This window comes from Ixodes scapularis, unplaced genomic scaffold (assembly GCF_016920785.2).
Source record: "Ixodes scapularis isolate PalLabHiFi unplaced genomic scaffold, ASM1692078v2 PGA_scaffold7__128_contigs__length_106722199, whole genome shotgun sequence".
Classification (NCBI taxonomy): domain Eukaryota; kingdom Metazoa; phylum Arthropoda; class Arachnida; order Ixodida; family Ixodidae; genus Ixodes; species Ixodes scapularis.
In genome coordinates this window covers 21,335,947-21,361,900 of record NW_024609882.1, presented here as the reverse complement: position 1 = coordinate 21,361,900, position 25,954 = coordinate 21,335,947, and the positions used below count along the sequence as shown (strand labels likewise).

At 48.3% G+C, this 25,954-nt stretch overlaps 1 protein-coding gene across 4 annotated transcripts; it reads right to left on the bottom strand.

The window, feature by feature from the left end:
- Nucleotides 1–8,119: 8,119 nt before the first annotated feature.
- Nucleotides 8,120–25,799, bottom strand: LOC8041000 (14-3-3 protein zeta). 4 transcript variants are annotated; one of them, XM_029973567.4, is made up of 6 exons: nt 25,689–25,799; nt 25,117–25,426; nt 19,889–20,012; nt 16,604–16,767; nt 13,608–13,703; nt 8,120–10,767 (listed from the first exon to the last, which is right to left on the bottom strand). In XM_029973567.4, exons 2-6 carry the CDS (start codon nt 25,408–25,410, stop codon nt 10,708–10,710), a joined length of 738 nt encoding a protein of 245 aa, XP_029829427.1. In that variant the 5' UTR covers nt 25,411–25,426; nt 25,689–25,799; the 3' UTR covers nt 8,120–10,707. The 4 variants fall into 4 exon arrangements, with proteins under 4 accessions (XP_029829427.1, XP_040354665.1, XP_029829426.1 ...); XM_040498731.2 differs by lacking the exon at nt 16,604–16,767 and adding an exon at nt 16,380–16,543 and having other exon boundaries at nt 25,689–25,790; XM_029973566.4 differs by having other exon boundaries at nt 25,575–25,787.
- Between the last annotated feature and the right edge of the window lie 155 nt (nt 25,800–25,954).

Here is a 25,954-nt window from a genome sequence, read left to right as displayed (position 1 = left end):
CTGAATTGTCATTTCCAATTAAAAGACACTGCTGCAGGTCCCCAAAAGCTTCCTCAGCCTCTAAACTCCCTACAGCTGTTCTATGACAACAGAAGAAAACAGGAGTAAAAGCGAGCATTCGAACGTTTGTCCAGTGGTAGATGCAGCACTAGTAGCAGAAAATGTGGAACCTGTGAAGGGCGACAGTCCGCGTGAGAAAAGCTTCTGGTATTTTAGCTTCAGGACAATTCGATTTAAGTACAATATCAATTTTGGAGCCCAAGGGACTAATAACGAGCTAGACACATTCGCTTACGTTTGTTATACATAACTTGAGGGTTCATATACCCTCAACTAATCGCCGAAGCAAGATCACCGATGCAGCTTTTCTGCTTCGGCGATCTTGTTTAAAAACAAAGATACAAAAAGAAACAGTATATATAACCTGCCACTTCATTCAGACCATCAGCAGCATTTATTGTGCGAGATGTAAATCTACAGTGATGTTCCTGCAATTGTGGCCATACTTCATTTTCATATACCAGCTGTGATTCATGCGTTGCCTGCCCTGTCAACCATGCTTAAAATGTTGCTTGAAGTTTCGCCTGTAGCTACAGGCCATACCTCAATAAAGGCACATTAAAAATTTACACTTCCTGCGAAAAACACGTAAAAAAAAATAAATAGAAACGAGCGCGCCGACAGCTAGCGTCGTCACAGCCTCCACAGGGCGAGCGGGGCCGAGTCGGGGAAAAATTCTCTCCTCGCCGTGACGTCACCCCGGTTCGCCGTAAGGGGGCGCCACGCGAACTTCTCGGGGCTAATACCGCACGCCCTGACTCTGCCCGCACCTCCCATTGACTAGGGGTGTCGCGAACTTTTGTCGAACCGGATTTTTAGGTCGAACTTTCGGGGTTCGACTGGGTCGAACCGGTTCGACGAACCTTCGCAACTTTTCACCAGATTCGACCGGTTCGACTTTGCGGACAGTGTGGCCAGACCTTGATAGACGCATGTCTAGGTTTGGAGAATTTATTTTTATGCAAATGGTTATTTTATTTTATGAAGTGTTGAAATTAAAAGAAACCACTTCTAATCTTTAATCTTTAAAGACGTTAATAACTTAATTTTTTTTTTGTACTGTATTAACTGAAATAACCAACCAGCGGTGCCCTTAATTAATCCATTAGCCATTACCATCCAATCCGAAGCCAACTGGCCAGCCTGTCGCGCATGCGCACAGGAGTCGAACCTCAATACAAGGTTCGTCGAAATTTCCACGAAAAGTTCGAAAAAGTCGAACCAGGTCGAACTCGAACCTCGGCCGGTTCGCGACACCCCTACCATTGACCAAACTCTCTCAATACAGTACACGGCTCTGATGGATGCTAGCGGCTGTAGCTTTTATATCGGGTGGTAGCTTGCGCCACCTAGCCTACAAAATTAAGAGCCAAAAGTATGATTTTTTTTCCCTCGCTTATTTGCTTACCCTCTGCAATTTCGTAACTATGACCAGGCGGTGTTCGGTGCCACCAGGATGACCTTTAGGGGATCGGGCAAAAAAACTAGAAATTTCACTCCCCACCTCTTTCCCCCGGCGAGGGGAGTCGCCCATTTTCCTCTGGTCAAACCTAGTCGGCGTTGCCCTGGCACTGGGCCTAAAGTCCCTTGATGTTTTTCCAGGGACGTTAACTGGGCCCACTGGAAGACAGAATATAGAGACTTTCGGCCGGTGCCACGCGGGAGGGAGTCCCAATTTTCCTCTCTCCCACCTATCCCCAGCTGTGTCAGTTAGTTGTACGTCATTCAATTCTCCCTAGATAATTTCCACCAGTTTTCCAGTCTTCTCTTTGTTAAAAGGTACGACGCATGTACGTACCTTTGCACGTAGCTACGTCCGCCGCTTGGAGTCTGTTTACTGTATGTAAAAGACATCGAACGAGAACAGACGCGTCCTGTGTGCTCTCAATTCGGCTGAAAGGCGCGCGGCTCGCTGGGCTCGTCTCTCGCCTGCTGGCCGCCATGTTTCATAAGGTACACGCTCAACTCGCGGAAGGCAGACACGGTGTATCGTGTTAAGTTTACACGTCACCTCATGTGAAGACGAATAACACACATGGCTGCGTGTAAAACGAACACGTTTTGACGTGACCGCTATAGGACAACGGTTTACACGTCTGGGCGTGTTATTTTTGCTAACAGTGTGAGGTCATGGCAAAAGGGCACAGTGAACCCACTATCCCATTCTAGGCCACTGAAGTTGGGAGATCGATGTCACGAAAACATGGTCACGGAAGTGACGCTTTGGACAGCGGCCGAGCTCGCGTGCTCTGGGGCACGGGCAGTTCATGCGCAACTCGGCGAAGCGGAGATGGCGGCGCGGTGGGCCGCACATTCGCCTCTTCCGGACACCGAGCCACAGGCACTCGCTTCTTGCGCACCCGACATCGTCATGCGGCAGGAGTCCGTGGACGTTTCTTCAGCTGCGGCCGTATTCTACGGAAATTAACGCAGCATGGTAAACCTATACACCGACCGATTTTTTTGCACGTTCCGAATTGTGACAGCGACAGTAGAGAGTTTTAGTAGATCGTTCCCATGACTCCGATAACGATACCCGATACTCCGCCACCGCCTCCCTCGCGCATGCATAGTATCGTTATCGGGGCTATCCGAGGTATCGGAACGATCCGCTAAAACTCTCTAGTGACTCTACGTTCAACCAACTGGTCACCTTATACCACAAGGCAATGCTCTTCTCGAGCAAATACCTGGCATGAGAGGGGGCCGAGCTGTGTGCTTCATCAGACCGCATGCCGTCAGGATTTGATTAAAGCAACAGGCCTCATGGGGTTTCTCTCTTACTATACCTAATACCAGACCTGGCTGTAGCGGTCGTGGAGGGCCGCTATGAATGTGTGGAAAGAGACAGGAAAAGCTACGATAAAGAATGCGCCTCGCAGGGCCTGTGAAGATGTTGAAAGGCTTACACCTGATGCATAGATGGCATACTACAATACTACACTGGTATGCTAGAACTAGCTTCTTAGGGAAGGCTGTGAGAAAGAAAGCCTGCCAAGCCTGGGGCGAGCGAGCGCGCCACTCCGTTCGTGCGATAGCTTCAGCATTGCTTTCTTTCAAAGCCTCAGCTGACTGTTTTCAACAAACCGGCCCCATGGGTCGCAAACACGCGACCCACGACACGGTGGTACGCGTAACCGGCTGCGAACCCTTGTTCCCATGTCTCGAGCACGACAAATCGCATCCAGCATAATCATCTCATATCGCCGATTGTCTTTATTCGTTTTGTGTTGTTTTTAATTTTGTTTTTAATTTCTGCTTCCCAGCCTTGGGCCATGAAGTACAAATTCGCTGCCAGGCTGCAAGCGCGAGCTTTTCGCTCAAGCACGCACGTCGGTTGCACAAACCGGTCGTGGCACAAACTCTCCCTTAGCAGGCGTAACTACCAACTGGCCAAGGTAAAGAAACCTAGGAGCTCGGAATTCTCGCTTTCAGAAAAGAGCACAATTCAAATGCAAGCATTTTATCGGACTGCTGCTATAAAAATCGTCAGAAAGCAAGAACTGTCGTACGGAGATATTCTTGTTAGACATGAGCTTGATTAATTCCCGAGTATACTGAGCAACAGGAACGAATAGTGTACTTACTCCCTGTTCAAATTTAAAAAAAAAAAATTAAAAAATGTCGGCACATAGGCAGGATTGTGTTATCTTACCTGTTTTTATCATATCAGGTCAGCGCCCAAAGTAGTCCTTTACAAAGTAGCGGCTTCTTCATTGCGGAGGGCTTAGCGGAGGGGGAAACGCGGTCTACGAAAACTCCCTAATAGGAAGTTTTCGTAGACCGCGTTTCCCCCTCCGCTAAGTCCTCCGCAACGAAGAAGTAGCTACTGCGCCTGCGCACCGATAGCCTTGGCTGTAGAGTTCCGTGTATCGTAGCGGGTTGCGGAGGGCGTTGCGGTACGGCGAAAACGATCTACGAAAACTCCCTAATCCCTTCCCCCACCCGAACGTGATCTACTGGCCTCCGCGCAATGTGATCTGCAAGGTAAGGACGTCCGTTTGCCTCCCACAGAAGCCTGACACACAGACCAACAGAGAGCGGTTGCACCGCACCTGCATTCGTTACTTTGTTCCTGGTACAACATGGCTGCCATGAGGCAACGGGAGTAATACGATCAATAGATATCGTTACCTATACTCGTTTTCACCTCAAGAAAAAAGGGAGTTTTGCTCGTCGTTCATATGCCGCGCGTACGGTTCTTACAGGAATTGGTTGCCGGAGGAAACCACCAAAAAAAAATAGCGTGTTTTTTTGTTTTTTTTTATTGCCGCCTAGCACTTAAATCCGGCGAAGCCATGGCAACCATTTGGAAATCAGACATGTGCGAGAGGCTAGATCGATGGCAACACGGAACCTTGCCATCGCTGGCTGCACACGCGGAAGCTTCGCAAGGCTTGCGAGCGACGGCACGCAAGAAGACGTGGTCCGTGTCCTTTCTTGTCGAAATGATGGGATTCAGCTAGGAGATCCGAGCTCGTTCAAACTTCATGTTGAAAAACAGCGCGACTAAGACGAGGACACAAAGAGACGAAATGAAAAACATGGAGTCAAATGTTCGCGCGCTTGCTCGGCGCCTCGTGAAATATTTCCCTTTCTTCTTTTTTCTCCGATCGTAGATTGGTTACCTGAGGAAAGAAAGAAGAAAACCAATCTACGATCGGAGAAAAAAGAAGAAAGGGACATATTTCACGAGGCGCCAAGGAAGCGCGCGAACATTTGATTCCCTGTTTTTCATTTCATTGTCATTTTTTCTTAGTGTGTAACACAAACCAGTTTATAGTCAACGCTTTGTCTTGTGTTCTCTTCGTCTCTTTGTGTCCTCGTCTTAGTCGCGCTGTTTTTCAACATGAACTCTCACCAACTCGCCCAGTTATCTATCCTTATCTCGTTCAAACGTAGCTCGGTAACACACACATCCTTTTTTTTTTTTTGTTTTTTTCTGGACATTTGTCCTCAAGACGGCGTCGTCGCCATACACCCGTTCTGTAAACTGTCAAGGAGGGAGAAGAAAGATAAAGTCTTGCGAATTAAAGAAAAAATCTAATTTAAGATTGTAATTTACGAAGGTTTATTACCTAAGAGCGTCGAAAACCGGGCTCTGGAGGAACTTCGATGTGCATGTGGTGTTCGGTGCATCGCCGTTATACAAGTCTGGGAGTTTAAATGAACGTAGAGCCACATACTTACCACAAACAATCGCTCGATTCTCTCTTCAAATTTGGAAGGACGCAACGGTAGTTAACAAGTTTGGTAGGGATAAGCGTGTCGAGAAATGATGTTTACGCGAAAAAAAAAAAAGAATTTTTTAGAAGGATATTGACGGCGCGAATTTATTTTAAATTCTGCGCACAAAGGTCATGGCGTCACGGAATGGTCATAGTCTTTTCATCCAAGCGAGATGGTCAAGCCGGTTCACCTTTCCTCCACGCACCTGATACTCCGAGAAAATAAGTGGACAGGAGGGGACAAAAATTTTTTTTTCCTGGTAAAATTTATTTTGTTGCGCGCGTATCCCACCTCACTGTTTAAAAACTTTTCTTTTTTCTTTTCAGCTGCCCTTTAAAGGGATGCTGAACCATATAAATAAAGAAAAGAAAAAGACAGAACCGTTGAACGGGACGGTACGAAATACAAAGCATCTTTTGCATGGATCGCGCACTCATCCAAAAATACAGCAATCCGCTAGACATCGATGTACGAGTGATGTTTCTGGATTTTGCAGCGTCCCCTCGCCTAACGCTCCAGCCTTGTTTTGAGAGCTCGAAATTTCGGTTCAGCATCGCTAAAAAAATTCCTAAGAAAAAAAAAAAATCTTTTTTTTTTGTTTGATTGAAAAAAAACGAAAAAAAAAAATTACACGAAAAGAAAAATAGTGCAATATTAACGGCGCGAAACGCGATTTAGTCGGCGGTCCTTTCCACTTCTCTCTCTCAGCATTTCGGTCCCGCGGACGAGAGGTGAATTGGCTTGGCCATCACGTTGAGGATATCAATCCCGCGCCGTCCATATTGCTGTATTTTTTTTTTTCGCGTAAAATTAATTTTTTTTTTACACACATGTCCCAACCAAACCTTAGAGAATTAAATGTAAACATTTTCGACGGACATCCGTCTGGTTAGGAATGATTAATAAATCTTCAACTTAGAAACTCTAACCAAGCTTTTATTAAAAAGCTTGGTTTTTGTCCCGTTCCGCGGGACAAAAACAGTCACCCGTGATCAAGGGACCGAGTTGGTTCCGAAACGTCAGGATTTTTGCTTTTTAATAAAAGCTTGGTTAGAGTTTCTAAGTTGAAGATTTATTAACCTTAGAGAAAAAAAATTCTGTATTTTTTTTACATGCTGGGACTTTTTTTTTTTACTGGTTTTTAATTTGCACCATACCTGAGCGCACTGAACACTTTTCTTTTCTCGAATTTCGATTTCTTTTAAAAGTTATAGGCAAATTAAAATTACACAAACAAGCAAAAAATAACCTCCTTATGACGTCCTTGGTTGCTTGACTGGCCGTGAACTAGAAGAGGGGTAGTCAGCTCAGCGACCGCTCACGGCTGCCGCACTCCGTGTCGACGGCTCGAGAGGGCGCCACTAAAGCATGTTTTGGATAGGCTGTATGAAGCGGGCGGCCAGGGGGCTCGCATCGCATTTGTTGCGCGTGTCATGTTCTAATTAGGCATGACACTTCATTGGCCGAAAACGACAGCAAACACGGGGTAAAGATCAATTCAGAACGGGAGCCACTTCCCGCTGTCCCTCCCTCCTCTCCTCCTCCTCCCCCCCCCCCCCCCCCCCCCCCCCTTCCCCCATACCGCCAAACCCACAAGCCGAATGGCTTCGGAACGTACTAGAATAGAAAGTTGGTAAGAATCATTTTGAAAAACAGCGCGAAAGACACACGGACAAGGAGAGACACAGCGCCTCGTCCTGTCTCTCTCCTTCTTGTCCGTGTCTCTTACGCGCCGTTTTTCAAATGGCTTCGGAGCTTACATCCGGGACCTTTCTACGCTCGCCGGTGCCCGATCCCACCACCCCTTTGTAGTATGCGCAGCCTTTTCCACCGCTTGGTGGCGGGTATGTCGATGGGTCATATCTTGTTCCGTACTTTATAAAGTGCATTTCTTTATTTTTTTTTTTTTTTATCTAAAATACTGAATTAAAACTACTTCTATCCATAATTGAAACGGCTCGCGCTACTTATATTCTGCATTTCGACTAAAAAGCTTTTGGCGGCTCCGACCAGTAGTAAGCCGAGGACCAAAGACGTTGCATATCGCGCGCTTTCCGCACCGCGGGTCGCTCCCGTAGGTGGAGGTTGTTTCAGCGTCGTCCTGTTAAAATACGACGCAGATATTTAGCTACACTGTCCGTGCCCGCTGGATTACCCGAACCCCAAGGGACGTGGAAACCGCAAAAAAAGTACTTTTGAATACGATTGCAGGGCCCCTTTCACTAACCCGTGAAATTTGTTTCTCGTCAAAACCTTGCCCGATCAAAATGCAAGAGCGCTGTGTACATTTCGCCTGGCCAAGCCTCGGAGCAATTTGGCCGACTCCCACTTGGACCGGTGATTAAAGTAATCCGCAAACGACGCCCGGCTTTTCTCGGGAACACATCTGCCCGAGAACAATCTGTCATTCACAATGCAGAGGCCTTCCAGTCATCAACACCAATATCCTGGAATACAGCCCTCTTCCTGACAAGTGCATACAATAAGGTGTAGACTATTCTTTTTCAAGGACAAAACTCGAGGGGGGAATATTTTTAATTATCAGTGAAACTCCTAGTGGTGGCAAGTGTAAAGTTTGTCGCTTATCGGAGCTGACTAATCTTACACACGGAACTTTCGAACTTAGTTACCAACAGAAAGAAACGTGCACCTCCTTACTTGGATAATCATGAAAGAGCTCCACCAGTACATGACCGATTAAAAGTATCAATACCAACTGCACCTATTGCCAAGCAACAGGCAAGGCTCCACAAGACTCGGTAACTGGAGGCTGCATCCACGTTCCCAGAACAGACCCAGTTCGAAAAAGAAGGGAGCCGGAACCTCCGAAGACACGTAAAAACATGCACTGGGCATTTATTGTTTCCTCCGAGAGAGAGAAGGCTTTCCGTTACAAAGAAGTAAGTTTTCAGGCCCAGTCCGCCACAAGATCGACAACTCGGAATTTTTTTTTGCCCGCCTTTTAATTCAAGTTGCTGAAAAGGAAAGGACTGCAATTGAGCATCCACTTTTCTTTTTAACGAAAAAGAGTATGACGTTAACAGTATCTTCAGAGGAAAAAAAAAAACGAGGTTCGGAGAAGCACTTCCACGAGCCGAACAGTCAAATCTTCAACGCAACCCGGCGATACTCGAAAAAAACTCGAGCAAAACGAACAGGGAGCCTAGCAGGTAGACTGCGTGCACTATCAGGATCCAACAGGCACGGGGATCGCAAATACTCGAAAATTTCACTGTTCCGGCAGGCCGAGTTGTATCAACGAGGTCTAGGCGCACTACCGTTCCAGACCCCTTCCCTGCTAGTGGAAAAACTTCCATGCAGCCAGCATCGCTTTCCTCTCCCCCCCTTTTAAATAGTTCTCTAGTGCTAGGCGAAAAGGACTGCCCCTCTCGCGTGTCGCCAAGAAAAACCGAAATAAACCTTGGTTACAGGTCACCCGGCTTCGAGACGTTATGCTCCACCAGCACAACAAAACAGCAATTAGAAAAAGAAAAAAAAAAAAATTTGAAGACCTTTGGAGGAGCTTGGAAAGTACGGCACAAGACATGCACCAGTGGAGAAAAATTGAAAAGAAAAACAGACTGGACCAAAAGGGACAAAAGGAAGAAAAAGAAAAGGCATCTGAAATATTCCACAACTATTTAACACTCTCCCGCCAGACATCTTTACAAGAAATGGTACAACACTTGTGAGGTGTGTGTGTATCTTTGCCGGCAGTTTTCTTTGCCGCTCGTGTACATAGTAGAAGAACCCTAGCAATAATTATAATTAGCGACGATCTCGGACTTCTCTATCTCGCACGGTAGGGACAAGGACCAAAAAAAAAAATGAAGTCTTAATTGATACCTTACAAGAAAGCCAAATAAGAGTGAGCGAACGAGAAAAACTTGTAAAAGCAATTTTGAATACGGCTGCGTCGTCTTTTTCCCTTCCCCGGGCGAAACAAAAATGTCAACAAGGTGGGACGGGAGGAATGCGGGGAAGCAACAATCTAGGCGATTCTAGACCAGGCCAGACCAGACTACAGAGACAGGCAGGGGCCAGCAGGCAAGCAAACATTCTCAGTCTCTCGGTAACCCACAACAAATCGCCATTCCGTAAAAACAGGAAGATCACTAAAAAAGGGAAGGAAGCCAGGCTAGGCCAGGAACACAAAAAGAACACAACCATTTTCCTTCAGCGCACATTTTCCAGATTAAAAAAAAAAAAAAATACAAATTCTCCAGACTTGCCTTCAAAAAAGGTCCTACTCAAAAGAAAAATACAGACTGGCAAATGACAATGCATTTTTAATAACGATGCTGGAGGAGGAGGGGGAAAGGGGAAAAAGGAAGACTGCAAGGGAAGGAATCTCCTGGGGGATCATAAATACAATGGTCGCACCTTGCCTCTCTGGAGAAACTCCGGGAGGGTAAACCAGACAGATGGGAGAGGGGGTAGAAGAGTGGGCGGCAGCGGAGAACCCGCCGCGCCGAGAAAAGGCGGAGAAGGCCGACATTCGCAACAGAGGAAACAGGCGAGGAGGAGGCGTTCCGTAAAGACTGTGCAATCTTGCGTGTGTGGCCCGTTAGTTCCCCCTCCATTTCCGACAAAAGGTGGCAGAATCAGACTTTCTCGTCCTAAGCGATTACACCGAGAACGAAACTGTACAAAAAAGTCGAGAAAAAAATAATGTGTAAAAAGAGCGGGCCAGACAGTCAAAAAGCAGGAACAAGCTATTGAAAAAAAAAAAAAAAAATCCTTTCTGGGAGGAGGTTAAAAAAAGCCATCTCTTTTAAACAGCCCTCTCGAGTAAAAAAAAAAAAAACCAGAGGCAACAAAAATGGAGGAAGAGTTTTTACCTACTTCCTGGCGAACTACTACGACCCTTTCCGAAACTCCACAGGCAAACCCCGAGACCCCACCCCCCTCTGTCCGCCCAATCTCGTGTCCGTGCCAAAAAAGAGAGTCTCTTTAAGAACCGCACAAACGTAAACCCCGCGCTCTCTCTCTTTTCGCTAAAAACCGCGTCTGCAACCGAGCCGAAGAAGAGAGGAAGGGACACGACAGAAGAACGACAACATAGAGAGAGAGAGAAAGGCGCAGACAAAGAAACGAAAGGGGACGTCGAGACCCCGTCGACCGCGGTCAAGACGCCGCCGCCGCCACGAACCGCGGCGGTGGCAAGGGCCGACCGCGGGTGGGGTCCGACCGGGAGTGAGGGGTGGGAGGAGGAGTGAGGAGGGAGACCGGTCCTGTCCGGGGAAGGGAAAGCACGCGACGCAGTAGTAGTGGCGGTGGCAGCGGCAGTGGCGCCAGCATCAGCAGCAGCAGCGGACTGGGTGGTGGTGGCCGTTGCTGGTGGTGTTGCGGCACCGACGGCAGCGGCCCAGAGATGGGAATGCACGCGGAAGGGGGTCGGGGCGGCACACACGAGGATCAATTGTCACCACCTTCCTGCTGCTCGTCACCGTCCCCTTGGGTGTCCGACGTCCACAGCTGCAGGGAAGACGGGGGGGGGGTGTCAGCACGCTCCGACAACGGAAGCCGCCACACAAATGCTAGTCGTGCACTGAATGAAAACGGCGGGCAGTTTGAGTCGTCTCGCCCTTGGCGAGATCTACCTTCGATAGGAGAGTATTCACTGGATGCCACGTTTGAGTGTGTCGTCTGCTACGTACGCTCGAATCGAGCTCGGTTTTAAGCTGCCAAGAGCGACAATGGAGGTGGGGAATGCCCACTGGTATAGAAGAGCAGAAGCTTGCCGTCGGAATGCATCGAGTTGTCGCACACTATGGCCGCCAATGAATACTCCCTTTGGCACTTTGGCATCTTGCGAGTTTTGAGTGTGCGTGCGCGGCCAAAAGCGCGGCAAAAGACGAGGGCTTACTGGGGTCTAGACATCCAAAAGGGACTTAGTCATCCTCCCTTCGTCGGCGACTAGAGGCACGCTCGAGCGATTGTCTGAGCTCAGTTCATGGTGGCAGAAGAGCAGAATAGTGACAAAGTTATAGTACAAAATCATACTGGAAAATAAAACTGCTTCTGCATCCCATAGTTGCCTACACAGTCATACCTTTGCATTGGAACTTTAGGTGGTTGCATCAGTGTTTGCATGAGCAGTTTTGTAAACAAAAATAACGAAAGAAAAGCCGCCCATCACGTCATTCATGCGAGAAAGGAAGTAGCCACAATGCAGCTTGATTGTAGCTGCAAGTCCCGCGGTACGCAAGACGCATTCGGCAGTATACCGTCAAGTCTGCAACTATATCCGAGAAACCTGAATAGAAGGGGCGCACAACCAAACACAGCAGAATCCTCTTTTAAAGCAAGAGCTCATAGTTACATGCAGTTAGAATATTTTGGCAGCTTTTTCAAGAAAAGCACTCGCACCTTCTCGCTTGAAGGCAGACCCTTTAACGTGCTTACCGGAATACCGATGTGATTGCCCCCAGGAGAGGCAGTCTCATAAAAAGCTGCTTCAGAATGCACAGGGCAAGCCTTCTTACCATGTCTTCAATCAAATCTTTTTTTTCCCCAATACACAGCGGACGTTTAGTGGACAGTTGCAACACTATTTCCAGAGCTAAAAGCAAGCTGCATTTGCTCCACTATCCCTTCAGAGTAATGGTACTCACGACTCACATTCTATTCACTTTCCCATTGTATTGCCAGGTCACAACCGTTTTAGCTGCACACTGTACTATGTCCATTTGCATCTACAATAGCTCACTGCAATCACTGGATGCAGAGTGAACGGTGGAGTTGGCTTTGTGCTCAACGAAGACAAGCATACAGTGACTGCCAAGGGCTCTTATGCCAAAGAGGCAACGAGACATTCCCGTTGGCGCATACTAGAGGAGGAGACTGGAGAGTGCTTACAGACGGAACAGCACCCATATGAAATTATCAACGACAAGGTTTACGCCACAGCTCGTTTCACTGTGAGCAAAGTCTGACCCAAAAGCACTGACGCGTTGCCCCAAACGATGCTTGGACTGCCCAAACGCACATACTCGACAGGAACACCGAAAGCTCAGAGCTCGCTCTTGTAGCCTCTGCTACGCAACATGCCACCATATTATTTCATTTTTTTTTTATTTATTTATCAATACTACCTGGCCCAAAGGGCCGTGGTAGGAGGGGCACAAAAATACAAATGATGGGAAGATTACAACTGAACACCAAGGATACTGTGGCCCCAAAACATACAATATAAATATAAATAGCACCAAGCGTACAAAAACAATATTAGTAAAACAGAATCTGAATTGGTCACACCGGCGTGAAGAAATGAGGCCTAAAACTATGCTATATGTATAGGGTGTTTCAGAGAACGCAGGCCAAATCGCTCCTGCAAAAACTACTGATCACAACGAAAAAAGGCTTGTGGTGTTTTGGTCCTGGGCCAGGGGTCCATTTAAGAAAATTATCAAACTCCCGGATAATTAACTTGTTATTTTTGCATAAATAACTTTTTTAATATTGTGTTTAAGGGCATGGTTTAAATTAGAGAATTGCCAAGCATCATCGGAAACCACTAAATCAACAAATTGCGGAACGATAGGAGGCACGCGAAGCATTTTACGGCTTTCTGAAAAGTGCACAAATTCGACGGTTTGTTAATGGAGCGCATCTCTGCCCCGACGGCACCGCGCCCCGTGGAGAGATAGTGCAACCAACCTCTGCTGCGCTGTCATCGCATGATGACAGCGCAGCAGTTTGATAATTTTCTTAAATGGGCCCCTGGCCCAGGACCACAACGCCACAATCCTTTTTTCGTTGCGATGAGTAGTTTTCGCTGGAGCGATATGGCCTGCGTTCTCTGAAACACCCTGTATATAGCACCCAGCATACGTTCAGCAAGATTAAGAAAGTTTTCCTGACTGCCCAATGAATAGTACGGTAAAAATTGCACAATGTGACCACAGCAGAAATACCCGAAAGGGCAAGTCGTATCTCGTGCACCGATAGCTAAAATTGGTCACCCCCCATTCCGTTCCACCTTACAATGGACCGCAGCGGATGCCACAAGCCATCCCAGTCAATTTGATGCCACCCGAGTGTCGGACGACCTTCGGGAGGGGCAGAGCAACGCGCAAGCGCATGGTCACGTAACATGTTCACAGCACACGACTGGTTCGCAGCACGTGCAGCAGTCCATTGCAAGGTGGAAAGGAGTAGAAAAAGAACAAACGGCATACACCATTTAAATAAGTAGCAGAAACAACGATTCCACTCTTCCCTAAAAGCGCGAACACCAGTCGCCCTAACATTCGGGTAAACGTGCCTGGAAATAGAAAAAGCTTAAAAAGTTATGTGCAAGAATGGGGCCTCACCGTGAGGTTGTCTCGGAGCAGCTGCATGATGAGCGTGCTGTCCTTGTAACTATCCTCGTTTAACGTGTCCAACTCTGCGATGGCGTCGTCAAACGCCTGCACAAAAACAAAAGGTTGCATGGCACCGGGACGATTTCGAAGCAAGCACAACCACTGCCTCCCCACGAGACCCCCTCCCAGTCAAAAGTACACCGACCAAGCAAGCTGTGCTCAGATCTTTACTCAAATGCACCCCCTCCCCTTAGTTAACAAAATTGTCAAGATTTGAGAGTGTCCCTGGTAATGGTATGGGCAAAATGGCAAAGCAGTTATGCTCAGATATTTACTAACATTGTATCTACAAAGGTCCACCTAGCTAGAAAACTTCCAATCCTAAATCCGGATTCTCTGTGTACATGCAAACTCATAAGAGATCTAAAATCCACAAAAGATACTATTCATAACAAATGAAATGCCAAAAATGCACCAATTTAAAAAAAAAAAGCTTTCAATATGTTGTTGCTAACAGGTAAGGAAATTCTGGGCCATGGCTCGTCTTCCCACTTCTCAATCAGCCCCTCAGTGTTCTTTGGTTAAGGGGGTAGTGCAACGATTTTAAAGCTGATAGTATTTGCAGTTTGTATTTTTTATATTGTTTATATAGGCACAAGTGAAAAAAATTGTGTCACCTTGCCCCGAAAAACTGCCATTCCCCGGCACAATCGTGAAGGAAAAAATTATTTGCCGACCAGCAGCTGCGCACGGCAATTATAGGAACTACGGTAACAAGTCTCTGGGAGACACGCAGATGTCAACCAAACCCGTCCCCCTCCACTGCTCCACTCGCCGTCAGCCCCGTGGCAAACGGTCTTTTGTGCCGATCGCTCCCCGCAACCTCCGAGGACGCTAACCCTTGACAAGTCGAGAATCGCGGGGGAAGTGGCTCGGGTCTGAAGAGAGAACTTAACTGGAAACCAGGCGGTCCCCCAGAGCACGTCACTCTGGGGGACAACGTGAAGAGTTGAGGCTTTGACCTTCATTTTGCTTCGTTCTTTTAAATTCATGCTAACGCGTGCAAGGAAATAGTTTTCTGTTCTTCGATCCATAGGTGGCACAAATCAATTCACGTACGCAATTGGGCAAAGTTTGAATCGTTGCACTGCCCCTTTGACACAGAGACCCCATTGACTGCAAAGTGGCGAGATGAATGGCAAGTATCTGCCGAAGCTAGGTACCAGCCTGGTCACCGATGCATTGAGCAACCCTGACAAATTTACATAGCAGTCTGCTAGTGTTACTAAATAAAATGGAACAGAACCACTTGTCTGTGCAAACCTCTTCTACGCTGCCATGCAAAATATCTTTTTTGCGATAGCTCTATGGCATGCTGAACAAACATAGCAACGACCAAGCACACAACCAAGGGTTAGTGACTCCAAACGTTGCACACCAAAGGCAATATCAAAGTACTGTAAACCTTGCAGGAGGATCGTGACAGCTAACTGGGCCAGGCCAACAGGAAGTCTGGTATTACTTGGAACACTGTCATACTATGCAACTATTTTGGACATTCACAACAAATAAGCCACACCAGAGTCAGTCGGCTCAGGAGAACACTACTCTGAGGGACTGCTCCAGACAGCAGAGCCTGTTACTTGAGATGCAGTGTGTACTTTAAGTTTGTCTGCTTCCTGTGCAAAGGCTGTGATGATGTAGGCACACTGAGCTCCAATTGGTTCCAATTGGAAGGATAGTGGGTAGACCTCAATGCCAACTGCCTCCAAGACCTTGAGGCAGTTACCCATCATGCTCCCAATTAAGCCTAAGCTTGGAGTTCTGACATCACAACCCCTATGCAAGAGCAAACAAACTTGAACTCTGCATAGCCAATGAAGCACCGGACTACTGTACATTGGCAATGGACGCCTATGCTATCCCAGGTTCTGTATATTTCAAATAACCAAGACTGGCCAAATCTGAAACGAAAATTGCGATAGTTTCGAATTTCAGCTACGGCTACTGAACAGGTCAATGATTTGCGCTGTCCCATCCCTCGCTTCCCCATTGAAACTACGAGATCTAGAACCACCTCGCAAACTGTCAACTGCTGTCTAGCTAAACTATGGTGCCTTGATAGAGTCTTCGACTGGCGTGTTTAGCGCCCAATCCCGCCCATACATCAAAAGTGGTCCCAAGGTGACAACAAATGACGCGAGTGTAGCTGTCGTCACGGCGTCGCTTTAGGCGTCCCAACTTCCGGCTGCTCTAGCTTCCGTGAACTGTCACAGTGGAAAGCGACCTGCAGCAGAACAGGCGTCTGCCACATTTACCACAACTGTTGGAACGCCGCCAGGGTCGCGACCGGCGACAGCATGACACTTTTATGACGTCATCAGGCGGAAATCAAGGGACCACTTTTTTGGCCGCGGTAAACACACCAGTCGGAGACGCGTTCCAGGCACCATAGCTAAACTGCCATGCCCATAACAATCTGCACAAATGTTCATTTTTAAACATGCATCAACAAACGCCCAAAGAAGCCACAAAAACCAGAAAACTTTAGAGCTTTCTCCTGCAGTTGCCCAAAAGTAAATGTAACCCCCTTAAAAGCAACTAAGCAGCAGCAGAAACCGCAAGTCACGGCCCCACCCACGCCATCCGCCTGCTGTGGACACGACACCCTACGACGACGTGTTAGTGGACTCCATCCACAAGGCATCATCGCAGACAAAGGCAGGCCAACGCAGTCACACAGGTTGCCAGGGCCCTCTTTTCATGCAACGGAGGCTTTACCTGCTTGGCCAGATGACAGGCCCGGTCAGGCGCAGTGAGAATTTCGTAATAGAACACCGAAAAGTTGAGTGCCAGTCCCAGGCGGATGGGGTGGGTGGGCTGCATTTTGCCCTTACTGATATCAAAGGCCTCCTGGTAGGCCTTCTGACTCTCATCTACCACACCTGGCCGGAGAGAGAAAGAGGAGAGAGAATTAGGAGGGAGCAAGGAGAAGGGCCCAGTACCTGCTTCGCCAGTTGGCAGGCCTTGTCAGGGGAGTTCAGTATTTCGTAGTAGAACACCGAGAAGTTTAGAGCCAGGCCCAACCGGATCGGGTGCGTGGGCTGCATTTTGCTCTTACTGATGTCGAAGGCCTCCTGGTAGGCCTTCTGAGACTCCTCCACCACACCTGAAGGGGGCACAGCCAACGCACGTCAAGCACAAGCACGCAGGGGGCACAACACTCTGCACTCTCCCCAGCTGCACTCTCTTTGCACTCCCTGAAGGGGACCTCCAGTCCCTTCCACATAGAAAGGGTCAATGACCACTGCAATGCAAGCTTGGAGACCGGAAATAAACCGACCTCTCACTTGAGACAAACGTGGCCTATTCATAGGGTTTACAAAGTTAAGCGCATTGCTCACCAAGTCCTCTGTGGGACCCAACTTACAGCGCAAAGAATGCATGAGCAGGCTACAAGATCATTTATAGGTTACGAATAAGCTTACTAACCGACCAAGCAATGCAACCTGTGTGCACTCCTATCTTGAGAAGCTTGGTACAGACATTTTGAATTCCCGACGGTACTGCACCAGTTACGCCGAACCCTATCAGGGAGCCGATACAGAATCCCGCATCGCCCAACATTCGTGCATGTCGTGTGCTGTTCTGTTCATCTGGAATGCCTGCTGCAGTGATGCGATTGACCCGAACCATTTTGTAGCAGCCAAAAGTCCATCATGAAGCAGCAAAACGTTCTTTTGGAGCACAAGCACACACTCCATTCTTCTTCGTACGACTCTGAATCTTTTATGTCGAGATTAGTGTGTTGGTCTATCTAAGTAAAAAAAAAGTGCATGCTTTGCCTTCACACTTCTATGCAATGGCAAGTTTGATTTCCTCAAACACAGAACTAGCCGTTTAGTTGCTCAATGAAGCACTAGGCATAGCTACAAGATGCTGATTTATGAAGGACAGTATCAACTGCTGACAGTGGTCATTTTAGGTACGAAATATAATGTAAACCAAATAATTTATTCCATTAAAATTCAACATAAACATTAGTCGGGTCAATTCTGAAAGTTTTACTGAGATCTGTTACATTGACACTCACAAAGTCCATTTTTCAGATATACTTGGTGCTTTGAGCATTTAACGTCCTGCTCTAGGGGAATGCTTTCCCTTTAGCACTCTGATGCACTGCAGCCAAGAAAGAAGAGCAAAATTGCCACATTTACTTTGCGGCTGCCACTTCACTGCAGTACACAAGAGCATGGCGAGAAGCGCACTCAACACAGCTAGCTTTAACTTGCACGCCAGAGCAGACTACAAACATGAGGCGAAAATTCCGAGTAGTCAGTGTTTGACACAGAGATAAAGTAGGATAGCATGTTATTTGCGACAAATCAAAAACCCTGAAAATTCACGCAAGCCTACCCTAACAATCTGGACATGTAGCAGGGCCAGAGCCATTTAATAAAGTTTCGGCACAATGTTGGCGCAAGTTCCTCACATTTGGGCTACATGTAGCAGGACGTAGCCCTTCCTCAAAATTTGGCGCAGCAATCGCATCACTGCCCTTGAAGATATTTCTAATTTCAATGCTATTTTTGTTAGACAACAAGTCTAGCACTAATGAATTTAACCAGCTCCCACCACACCCACCCCCTTTACAAGTTAAAAATACCGGAAAGCACCACTAAATACTGTAAGACTTAATTTTCTAACTTAAACATTTGTGAAGAATTTATGATGCAAACATATGACTGCGAGGTAAACTACATAGCGCAACACTCCCAATCACGAACTGATATGCCCCCATATTATTCCCCAAGCCCACTTTCTTCACAAGATTCCCCAAATACCAAGCTCACAAAAATAAAGTTGTGTACAGGACATTACACCAACAGCCTCAACACCCACCCACTCCCAGAAAACAGCACTGGCAAGCGTTGCGGCAGAACCTCCTCCGTGGTTCGCATGTCAGCCTTCAGACCCAAGTGCACAACCCCTGCTCACAACCAAAACCTAGCAAAAACTCACCAATGCAACCCCCCCCCCTCTCCCAAAACGTGGTCAAGACATTTGCCACGATTCCACCTGTATATTCCCTTCCTTTCTAGCTATCCTGAATAAGTTCATTTGAGGGAAACCAAAGTCAGCAACCAGAAACACAGATCTTGCTTGCGTTCCTGCAGTGACCCTCTGGTAGGATTTCGAGACACTCTCGATGGATTGCCTACACGGCCTAAAAATTGTGACATTTTTTTTCAAAAAGCCACCTTTTTGAAAACGTTTTATCACCTTGCATAATTCCTGAAGAATGCTGTCAAAAAGTTTTATTCCTGTAGATAAATTATTTACTTCAAAATAAATTATTTTCTACGCACTGGCGGCCGAGCAAGCCTTGTAAAAACTCCCATGGTGGCATAAATTTGCAGTCTTTAAAGGACGCTTTATCCATGTTCATTAGGCCTAGCACAGACAGGCACCTCATTGGAAAGAGTGCTTACCCTCCTTTCGGAGTAGAGCTCCTTGCAAGCCACTGTGTGCACCGACATGAAACCCCATAGAAAACACCACTGCACGCTCTCTTATTCACCTCGCTGGCGAAGAAGGCTCTCTTACTGGCCTCGCTGGCGAAGAGGGAACTATGATTTGCCAAACCTGCCATTGTGACCCCATTCTCCATGCAGCGTGCGCCAGTCTCGTGCATTCATACTCCACTGACGAGGAGCAAAGGCACGTCGCATGCCCCACTGGGATGGACTCCTGGTGCCACTACAACCGAAGCAAGGCCCTCGAGGAACCGGGAGAATCACCAGCATCTCAACCACACAAGCCAGCCTTCTCTAAAGAGATAGCGAAGAAGCTAGTGCCCTTGTAAAACAGCCTGTCATGGAGAGATGTGCTTGAAAGATCTTCCCAGATGGAAACCCAGAATGCAAATGATTCTTTTAACGCCTTGATTTGGAAGAGGTGCCCAAAGGTCACTTCCCCAAGTACTGTCGAGTGTGTCGCGGCTCTGTCTTCAATTTGGGTCCTTTTGCTTCGAGAAAGTTATTTTGCAGGTTGGCATTGACCCAGGGAGCCATCAGACATAACGAGCCTTGAAGGCCACTCAGACTAAGGTTGCAAACCCACTGCTGCAAGCATGTCATGTGACCTTGAGGTCTGGCAGTGACTACGCAGCACTCGACATTGAGGTTCTTGCTGTTCACCAGAGGATGAAGCGGAGCAACCTTTTCCCCCAAAAGTGAGTCACGACCTCATTTAAAAAGCCCAACAGATAAAACATGAAACATACGTACTGTTCCTCTGTTCTCCTGTGGCCACCTCTGCTAGGTACCTGTAGTAATCACCCTTCATCTTCAGGTAGAACACTTTGCTCTCTGCATTGCTTGCTTTGGGAATCAAATACTTGTCTAGGAGGCCCTGAAAGGAGAGCAGTTGAAGTCTAGGTTAGCACGACTCCCTTGCACAACTGTCACATCAGTCGCTCCCTGAAGAGCCCCTCCAATCTAGTTAAAAGCCCAGATTCTGGAAACAAATCTTTGCAGACATTATAGAAAGGCTGAGGCACTCAATGCTAGACACTCATGGCAAATTCGCATGGTTCTTTCACACACTCTTTTCAGGGAGTGCAAGATCAGGAGGTTGAAAGGGAGTGGTGGCCTGATCAGCTGGTTCTTTCAGAGGGTGCCCCTCCCTCTCTGAGGGCTCCCTGTCACCGTCTCTAGCCGCCCAAGTGCGTAGCGTCGCAGGTGTTGAGTGGTATGTGAACGGAGGACGAGGAGGGAGGGGGGTCACATGGTTGTGTTGATGGCAGTGGTCTGCAGGGTGCGGGCATGACAGCGCCGAAAATCTAATTTTTAAAAAGTATTCATGCGTTCGATGGTGCGAGGATTACAACGGACGGGACGACATATGCTTGTGACAGTCACGGAGAAACTCGGCATGGAAAGCATTTTCCGTGCTTTTACGAGATTGTCTCACGGTGGTGAACCCGCTAAGCCTAACTGACAAAGAAACAGGTTGCAACAGCTTTACATTTACAAGGTTTTGCGACACTTCCAAGGAATTATCAGATACGGTTAAAGTGCATTCAAAGGTTTGCATTTTAAACTGAACATTGCCATTTGTTCTGTTCTGCAAAAATTTATGCACATGCTGTCATTTATCTTTTTTTGCCGGTTATGCATAGAACAATTTACTCTATCTCTGCCATTATTTCATCACAATGTGAATAAATTTTGCTTAATCGTACATCATACTTTTTGTGCATGTGGCCCTGAACAGTGCTTGGCAGGGCCGTTGAAAGCCCATGGCTCGCTCTTGAAGCTTTTGCCACACTCACACTTAAGTGAAACCGAGTGGTTTCATACGAGAGCAAATAAACTACTTCCAGAAATCCCTGCATGCAATGCTACATGCATTGAACTCTGGGAACTAGTAGGCCAGGGAGGAGAACGGCGTGGTTTTGGTTCCGATTGATACGTCAATGAGAGATCATACACAAAGCGTAGACTATTAGCAGGTGTTCTCTTACGCTTCCTGGTACCGAGCACATCATTTTTGGTTTCTAAACTAACCTGAATGGCCGAACCTCGAAGCTTTAGCACAAGCCCAAACCATACGTAAAGTTTCGAGGTATGTAGACGAGCCAGTAACAGGAATCCTGACAGTGCGAAACTCAAGGACCCTGCTTGTGTACGAGTCAACACGCTATAATAACCATTAAGTATGCATGCACAGAGCTAGCACCATTACATTAGCGTTGCTGGTAAGAAGGTTTGGTAAGTATTTTGTGCATCCGTTGACAAAACATACCTTTTGGAATTACTGTGTTTTTCGTACGCCCGCAAGGTCAAACCTGGACATGCCATTGAAAAGCTGAAATCGAACACTTATCTTTATCCGTACTGAACCACAGAACTGCACAAAGTGAAGTCTACACTTGCTTGCGTTCCACTGATTCGATATTGTGAATGTGCATAAAGTTACCCTGTAATCGTATAGGCACATTTGCATGTACAAACTGTTTTAAAGGAAGCAACGGTCGAGCACTTGCGTAAAGAATGTCGCACCATTTTCCGGACAGCACGTATAAGGAAGGGCATGAAACCCTCTACCTTGTGCCAAAAGAAACTGCATTTGACGGTTGCTAATGGCCGCAAGATGTGTTTGCTTTATTTCCGAGTATGCCGAGATAACTACAGAAACGTCGTTTAGACGCAGACCTCGGGAGTCTGTAAGCTCACCTAAAAAAACTTGGCAAGGTGTAGGGGACGCTTGTTAGGGCCTCCATTGTAGCTAGCCGATCTCACATGGCACAAGGATACTTTATAGCAAATTTTGTGCAGTAGTGAGGTCAAATTTGTTTCGTTTCCTTAAAAGTTTATGCACCAATGTTGGGCTCAACTATGGGGGCTTCAAGGGGTCTTCTGCAAATGATCAGCTGGGTTTGTGCTTCGTCATTTTCTTCACATACTTCACCACCTCCTGGCAATGCATGTGATGTCATTTGTTGCTTCTTTTTTGCCAGCTTAGGTATCCGACGAAGGTAAATCAGCAATAGCTGCTTACACTTCCTTCTTAACCTCTTTCTCAACGTTGCACCCCCAACTGTTCAATTCCCGAAATGCAATTATCTCAGGCTTTCAAGTATGCATCCTCCACCCCCTCTGCGAATCAGTCAGAATGTTGCTTCCCTCTTTCAACCAATTTTATCCCATTAGATCAGGCACAGCCCAGCGTCTATGGTGGCTGAGCCACAAGCGTTGGAAATTCTACTTCCACCGCAATATTCTGCTCTTTGGGCAAATTCCAGCACACCAACGCACATCAAGAGACTGCAGTGCAAAAGACAAAACGTGGCAGAATTGGAACCACTTCCTACGTTAAAGAGTTTAAAGAACAGCCACTATCACTTTCCTTTGAAATATTTCAATAAAAAAACAATACTAGTAATGCAAAAAAAAAAAAAAATAAGCCCAACTGTTTTATCATTTTCAGTAGCCACCTCTAACCTCCAGGATGTATTCATTACCTTTTATTGCACTGTGCTTGTGCATGCACCAGTGTTATATCGAAATCAGAAAAGCTCGCACTGAAGGCGAGGTGCCTATTGCATTTTTAACCCGTCTCCTACTAAAATTACAGAATTCGAGGAGCTCTGAAAAATTCCGGGATACACAACTTCGAAAGCAACCTTCTCAATTTCAGAATTTCCGGACTTGTGCGAACCCAGACGACAGTGGCAGGTATGATGCACTCCCAACACTGGAGCACAGACCACCCCACCACGGAGAACCGGGCACCAGCAACAAACAGGAGCAGCTGCATTGCAGGGTTCCGCCTCTACACCTACACTCCCCGTCTTTGAGCAGAAAAGTGGTTCCCAGATCCATCAGCCCCAGCTTCCTGCACTGCCCCTTCCAGAAGAAAAGCACTGACCACCACCCGCACAGTAGCAGCCACACCGCCACAGACCTAACCTGCCAGAATCTACACATCGAGGGGGGCCACGCCCACAAAAGAAACTGCACAAAAGCATCTAAAAAGAAAGAAAAAGGTAACGAGCGCGCGGTACCAGGAGCGGTAGAAACGACCAAATGATACCCGCCTGGTGGAAAGGGAGGTAAGGTCGAAACCGCTAGGAAGGGAGTTCGAAAAAAAAGAAAGGAAGAAAAACCTAAATTTATAGAGGTAACAAAGGAAACGTCGGAAGACTGCAGAGAGCTTCCCGATCTATGCGAGCGAGTGAGTGAGTGAGTGAAGCGGCGAACAAAATCGATATTTTCGGGGACGGCGGCGAAGCTGGAGGGGGGGCTGCGAAAAACCGGGGCGCAGGCGCGCTGGCGTCGGGAGCTCCTCGCCTTCGGAAGGCCCCGGGTCCCCCACGGAAGCGGCGCCGGCGTGGGCAAACCAAACGTGGGCGCTTCCACGCCGCCCCCTACAATGACGACGACGGCAGCACCCCTGTCATCCCCTGTAAAGCGGGCATCCGCCGACGATCTAAACAAAAAATCAAAGTAACCGAAAAGCAAACAACTCCAACCTCGAAACCTAAAGAAAACAAGCGGAGACGCTAAGCTGAACTAAACAATTGCCTCCGATTATTCAGTTTGGCTGCAAGCTACAATCCACGTGTTTGGTGTCCCTCACAGCTGCCTAAAAGGGAGGTCAAAACAGCGAGAAAGTAACGTCCAGATAACCCCTGTACTCCACTAAGATAAATATCGTCCATTGGCTGACAATTCGTAGCCTCCCACGCTAGGTTCGAACGGCAACTGACACTACATCTACCAGTAAACGTGAGACGTCGGCGCCAACATGTTCCTTACTTCGACTTTCTGTCCATTCAAATCGACGAGCAGACAATTTTTACGAGGGCACGCCCCTGAGCAAGGGTGACGGCAGAAGGGAAAAAGACGTGACGGTGCGTGAAATTTAAGCGGCCCGTCCACTTCTCGCGCGCGCGCGTGGGAGGAAAGGAGCGAGGCGAGGAATTTCCAATTCCGGAAATAGCACACGTGAGAAAGTCGGACGCTGCTCTGGCCCGGGATCGAAGTCCGCACGAACAGACACCGGTCGAAGAATAGAAAAAAAAAAGGGCAGGAATCCGCATCGCGGTTGAGACGAAAGCCAGTTAGCAGACGACCGAAATCACGCAGGTAGGGAAGAGGCGATGGGGCCAACGCCCTTGGGTTTCAAGCACTAAACGAAACTGAACTCGTAGAGTCCGATATGTAAAGATTCAAGCTTTTTGGAACGACATGATTGGGAAAGCGAATAGACGGGAAAAAGTCCACTGGGTCGATGGCAGACGGACGCCGCCGTCGTCCGTGGGATAATGACCCCGTGCAGTCGCCGACGTGGTCTCGAATCCCTCCTCAAACTTGTCACAAGGACCCCGGAGATCTGACACGGTTCACGACGGCGCGAGTCGAAAGAACGTGACGGGACCCAGTACCCCAGGCCGCGTGCCGACAGACACACCGTCACCCCGTCACGCCTTGAGGGTGACTCATCGGGCGGTATGCGGGGAAAGCGGCAAGGGGGAGGTATTCCGCCCGCTCCGTCGTTCCAGATAAAGACGAGGAAAAAAAAAGGCAAGGCGCACGACCGCGCCGCGCCCCCGATGAGGGTCACGGCCCCTCGAACCCCGGACTCGTCGCGGGTCTGACCCGGTCCCCGCGACCGGACGCACACACCTGCCCCGATACGCCCGGAGTCGCGACCTCCCGAAATGGGCATGGGAGGAGGGCGGGGAGGCGGCGGCGAGCCCCCCACCGCCGGCACAAAAATCGGGGCGCGGCGCCAGCGCACGACGTCCGGGCGAAGAACCCGGCGCCCGCGAGGCGTGCTGCTTGGCCCTCGACGCGGCCCGAAACCCGGTTAAAAAAACCCCGGCCAGATCGTAGGGACGCCGAGGCGACGGGCGGCCCCCGAGCCCGCGCTAAGCCTAACTTTCCCGGTGAAAATGGCTACCGGCGGCCGCCGAGGAGGCAACGGCCGCCGGCGGGCGCACACTCACCAGCACGTCGTAGCAGATTTCCCGCAGCTCCTTCTCGACTTTCTCCCGGTACTCCCTGGCCATCTGCTGCTTGCGCTCCGAGCCCTCGGTCTTCTGCTCTATGCTCGAGATGACCCTCCACGAGCTCCGCCGGGCTCCGACGACATTTTTGTAGGCGACCGACAGGAGGTTGCGTTCTTCGTTGCTCAGCTCCACTCCGGTTTCTGTGACCTGTTTCATGGCGGCCGCCATGTCGTCGTACCTTTCCGCCTGCTCCGCAAGCTTGGCCCGCTGTACCAGCTCGTCTTTATCCATTTCGGGGGTGTTTTAGCTGCAAGCAGAGCGGCACCAGCCTTCGGTGAGGGCACAGAATCCGGGCCGGCGGCCGCCGAGGCGCACGTCAAAATGGCGGACTAGAACTGTTCACGACTCCTGGCACGTTTTAGTATCCGGTGCAGGACGGCTCGCTCGCTACTTACCGAAGCCCGGCTCTAAAACACCGCAAGAGATTGAGCTGGACCCTTGGGTTGTTAGTCGAGTGGCGTACCAGGGCTACGCTACCACTACTGTTAAAGAAACCAAGCAATCTTTACCCACTGGCGGAGGATTTCGTACTTCCCCAGGCGTAAAGCGGTCGAGGAAGATTCCTTCTACGAGGCACGGGGTCGCTCTTCTAATGCCACGGCGGCTATGACGTCACGGTTGCCCGGCAACCGTCAGCAACGCCGCCCCATCTTGGTCTCGAATTTGGTTTCGAATCCGGCTAATCACTGCAAAATATCTCCAATTCTCACTCTCTGAGGTTTACTTCTTCCTTTAAGCGATTTCTTGCTTTTAATCTTAATTATTTAAGACTGAA

Coding starts and splice junctions, on each gene's coding strand:
- LOC8041000 (XM_029973567.4), bottom strand. CDS start 25,410: ATGGATAAAGACGAGCTGGTACAGCGGGCCAAGCTTGCGGAGCAGGCG. Junction 20,013..25,116: donor AAATCTGCTACGACGTGCTG/GTGAGTGTGCGC, acceptor CTCTCCTTTCAG/GGCCTCCTAGACAAGTATTT. Junction 10,768..13,607: donor TGCTCCGAGACAACCTCACG/GTGAGGCCCCAT, acceptor TCTTCCCTGCAG/CTGTGGACGTCGGACACCCA.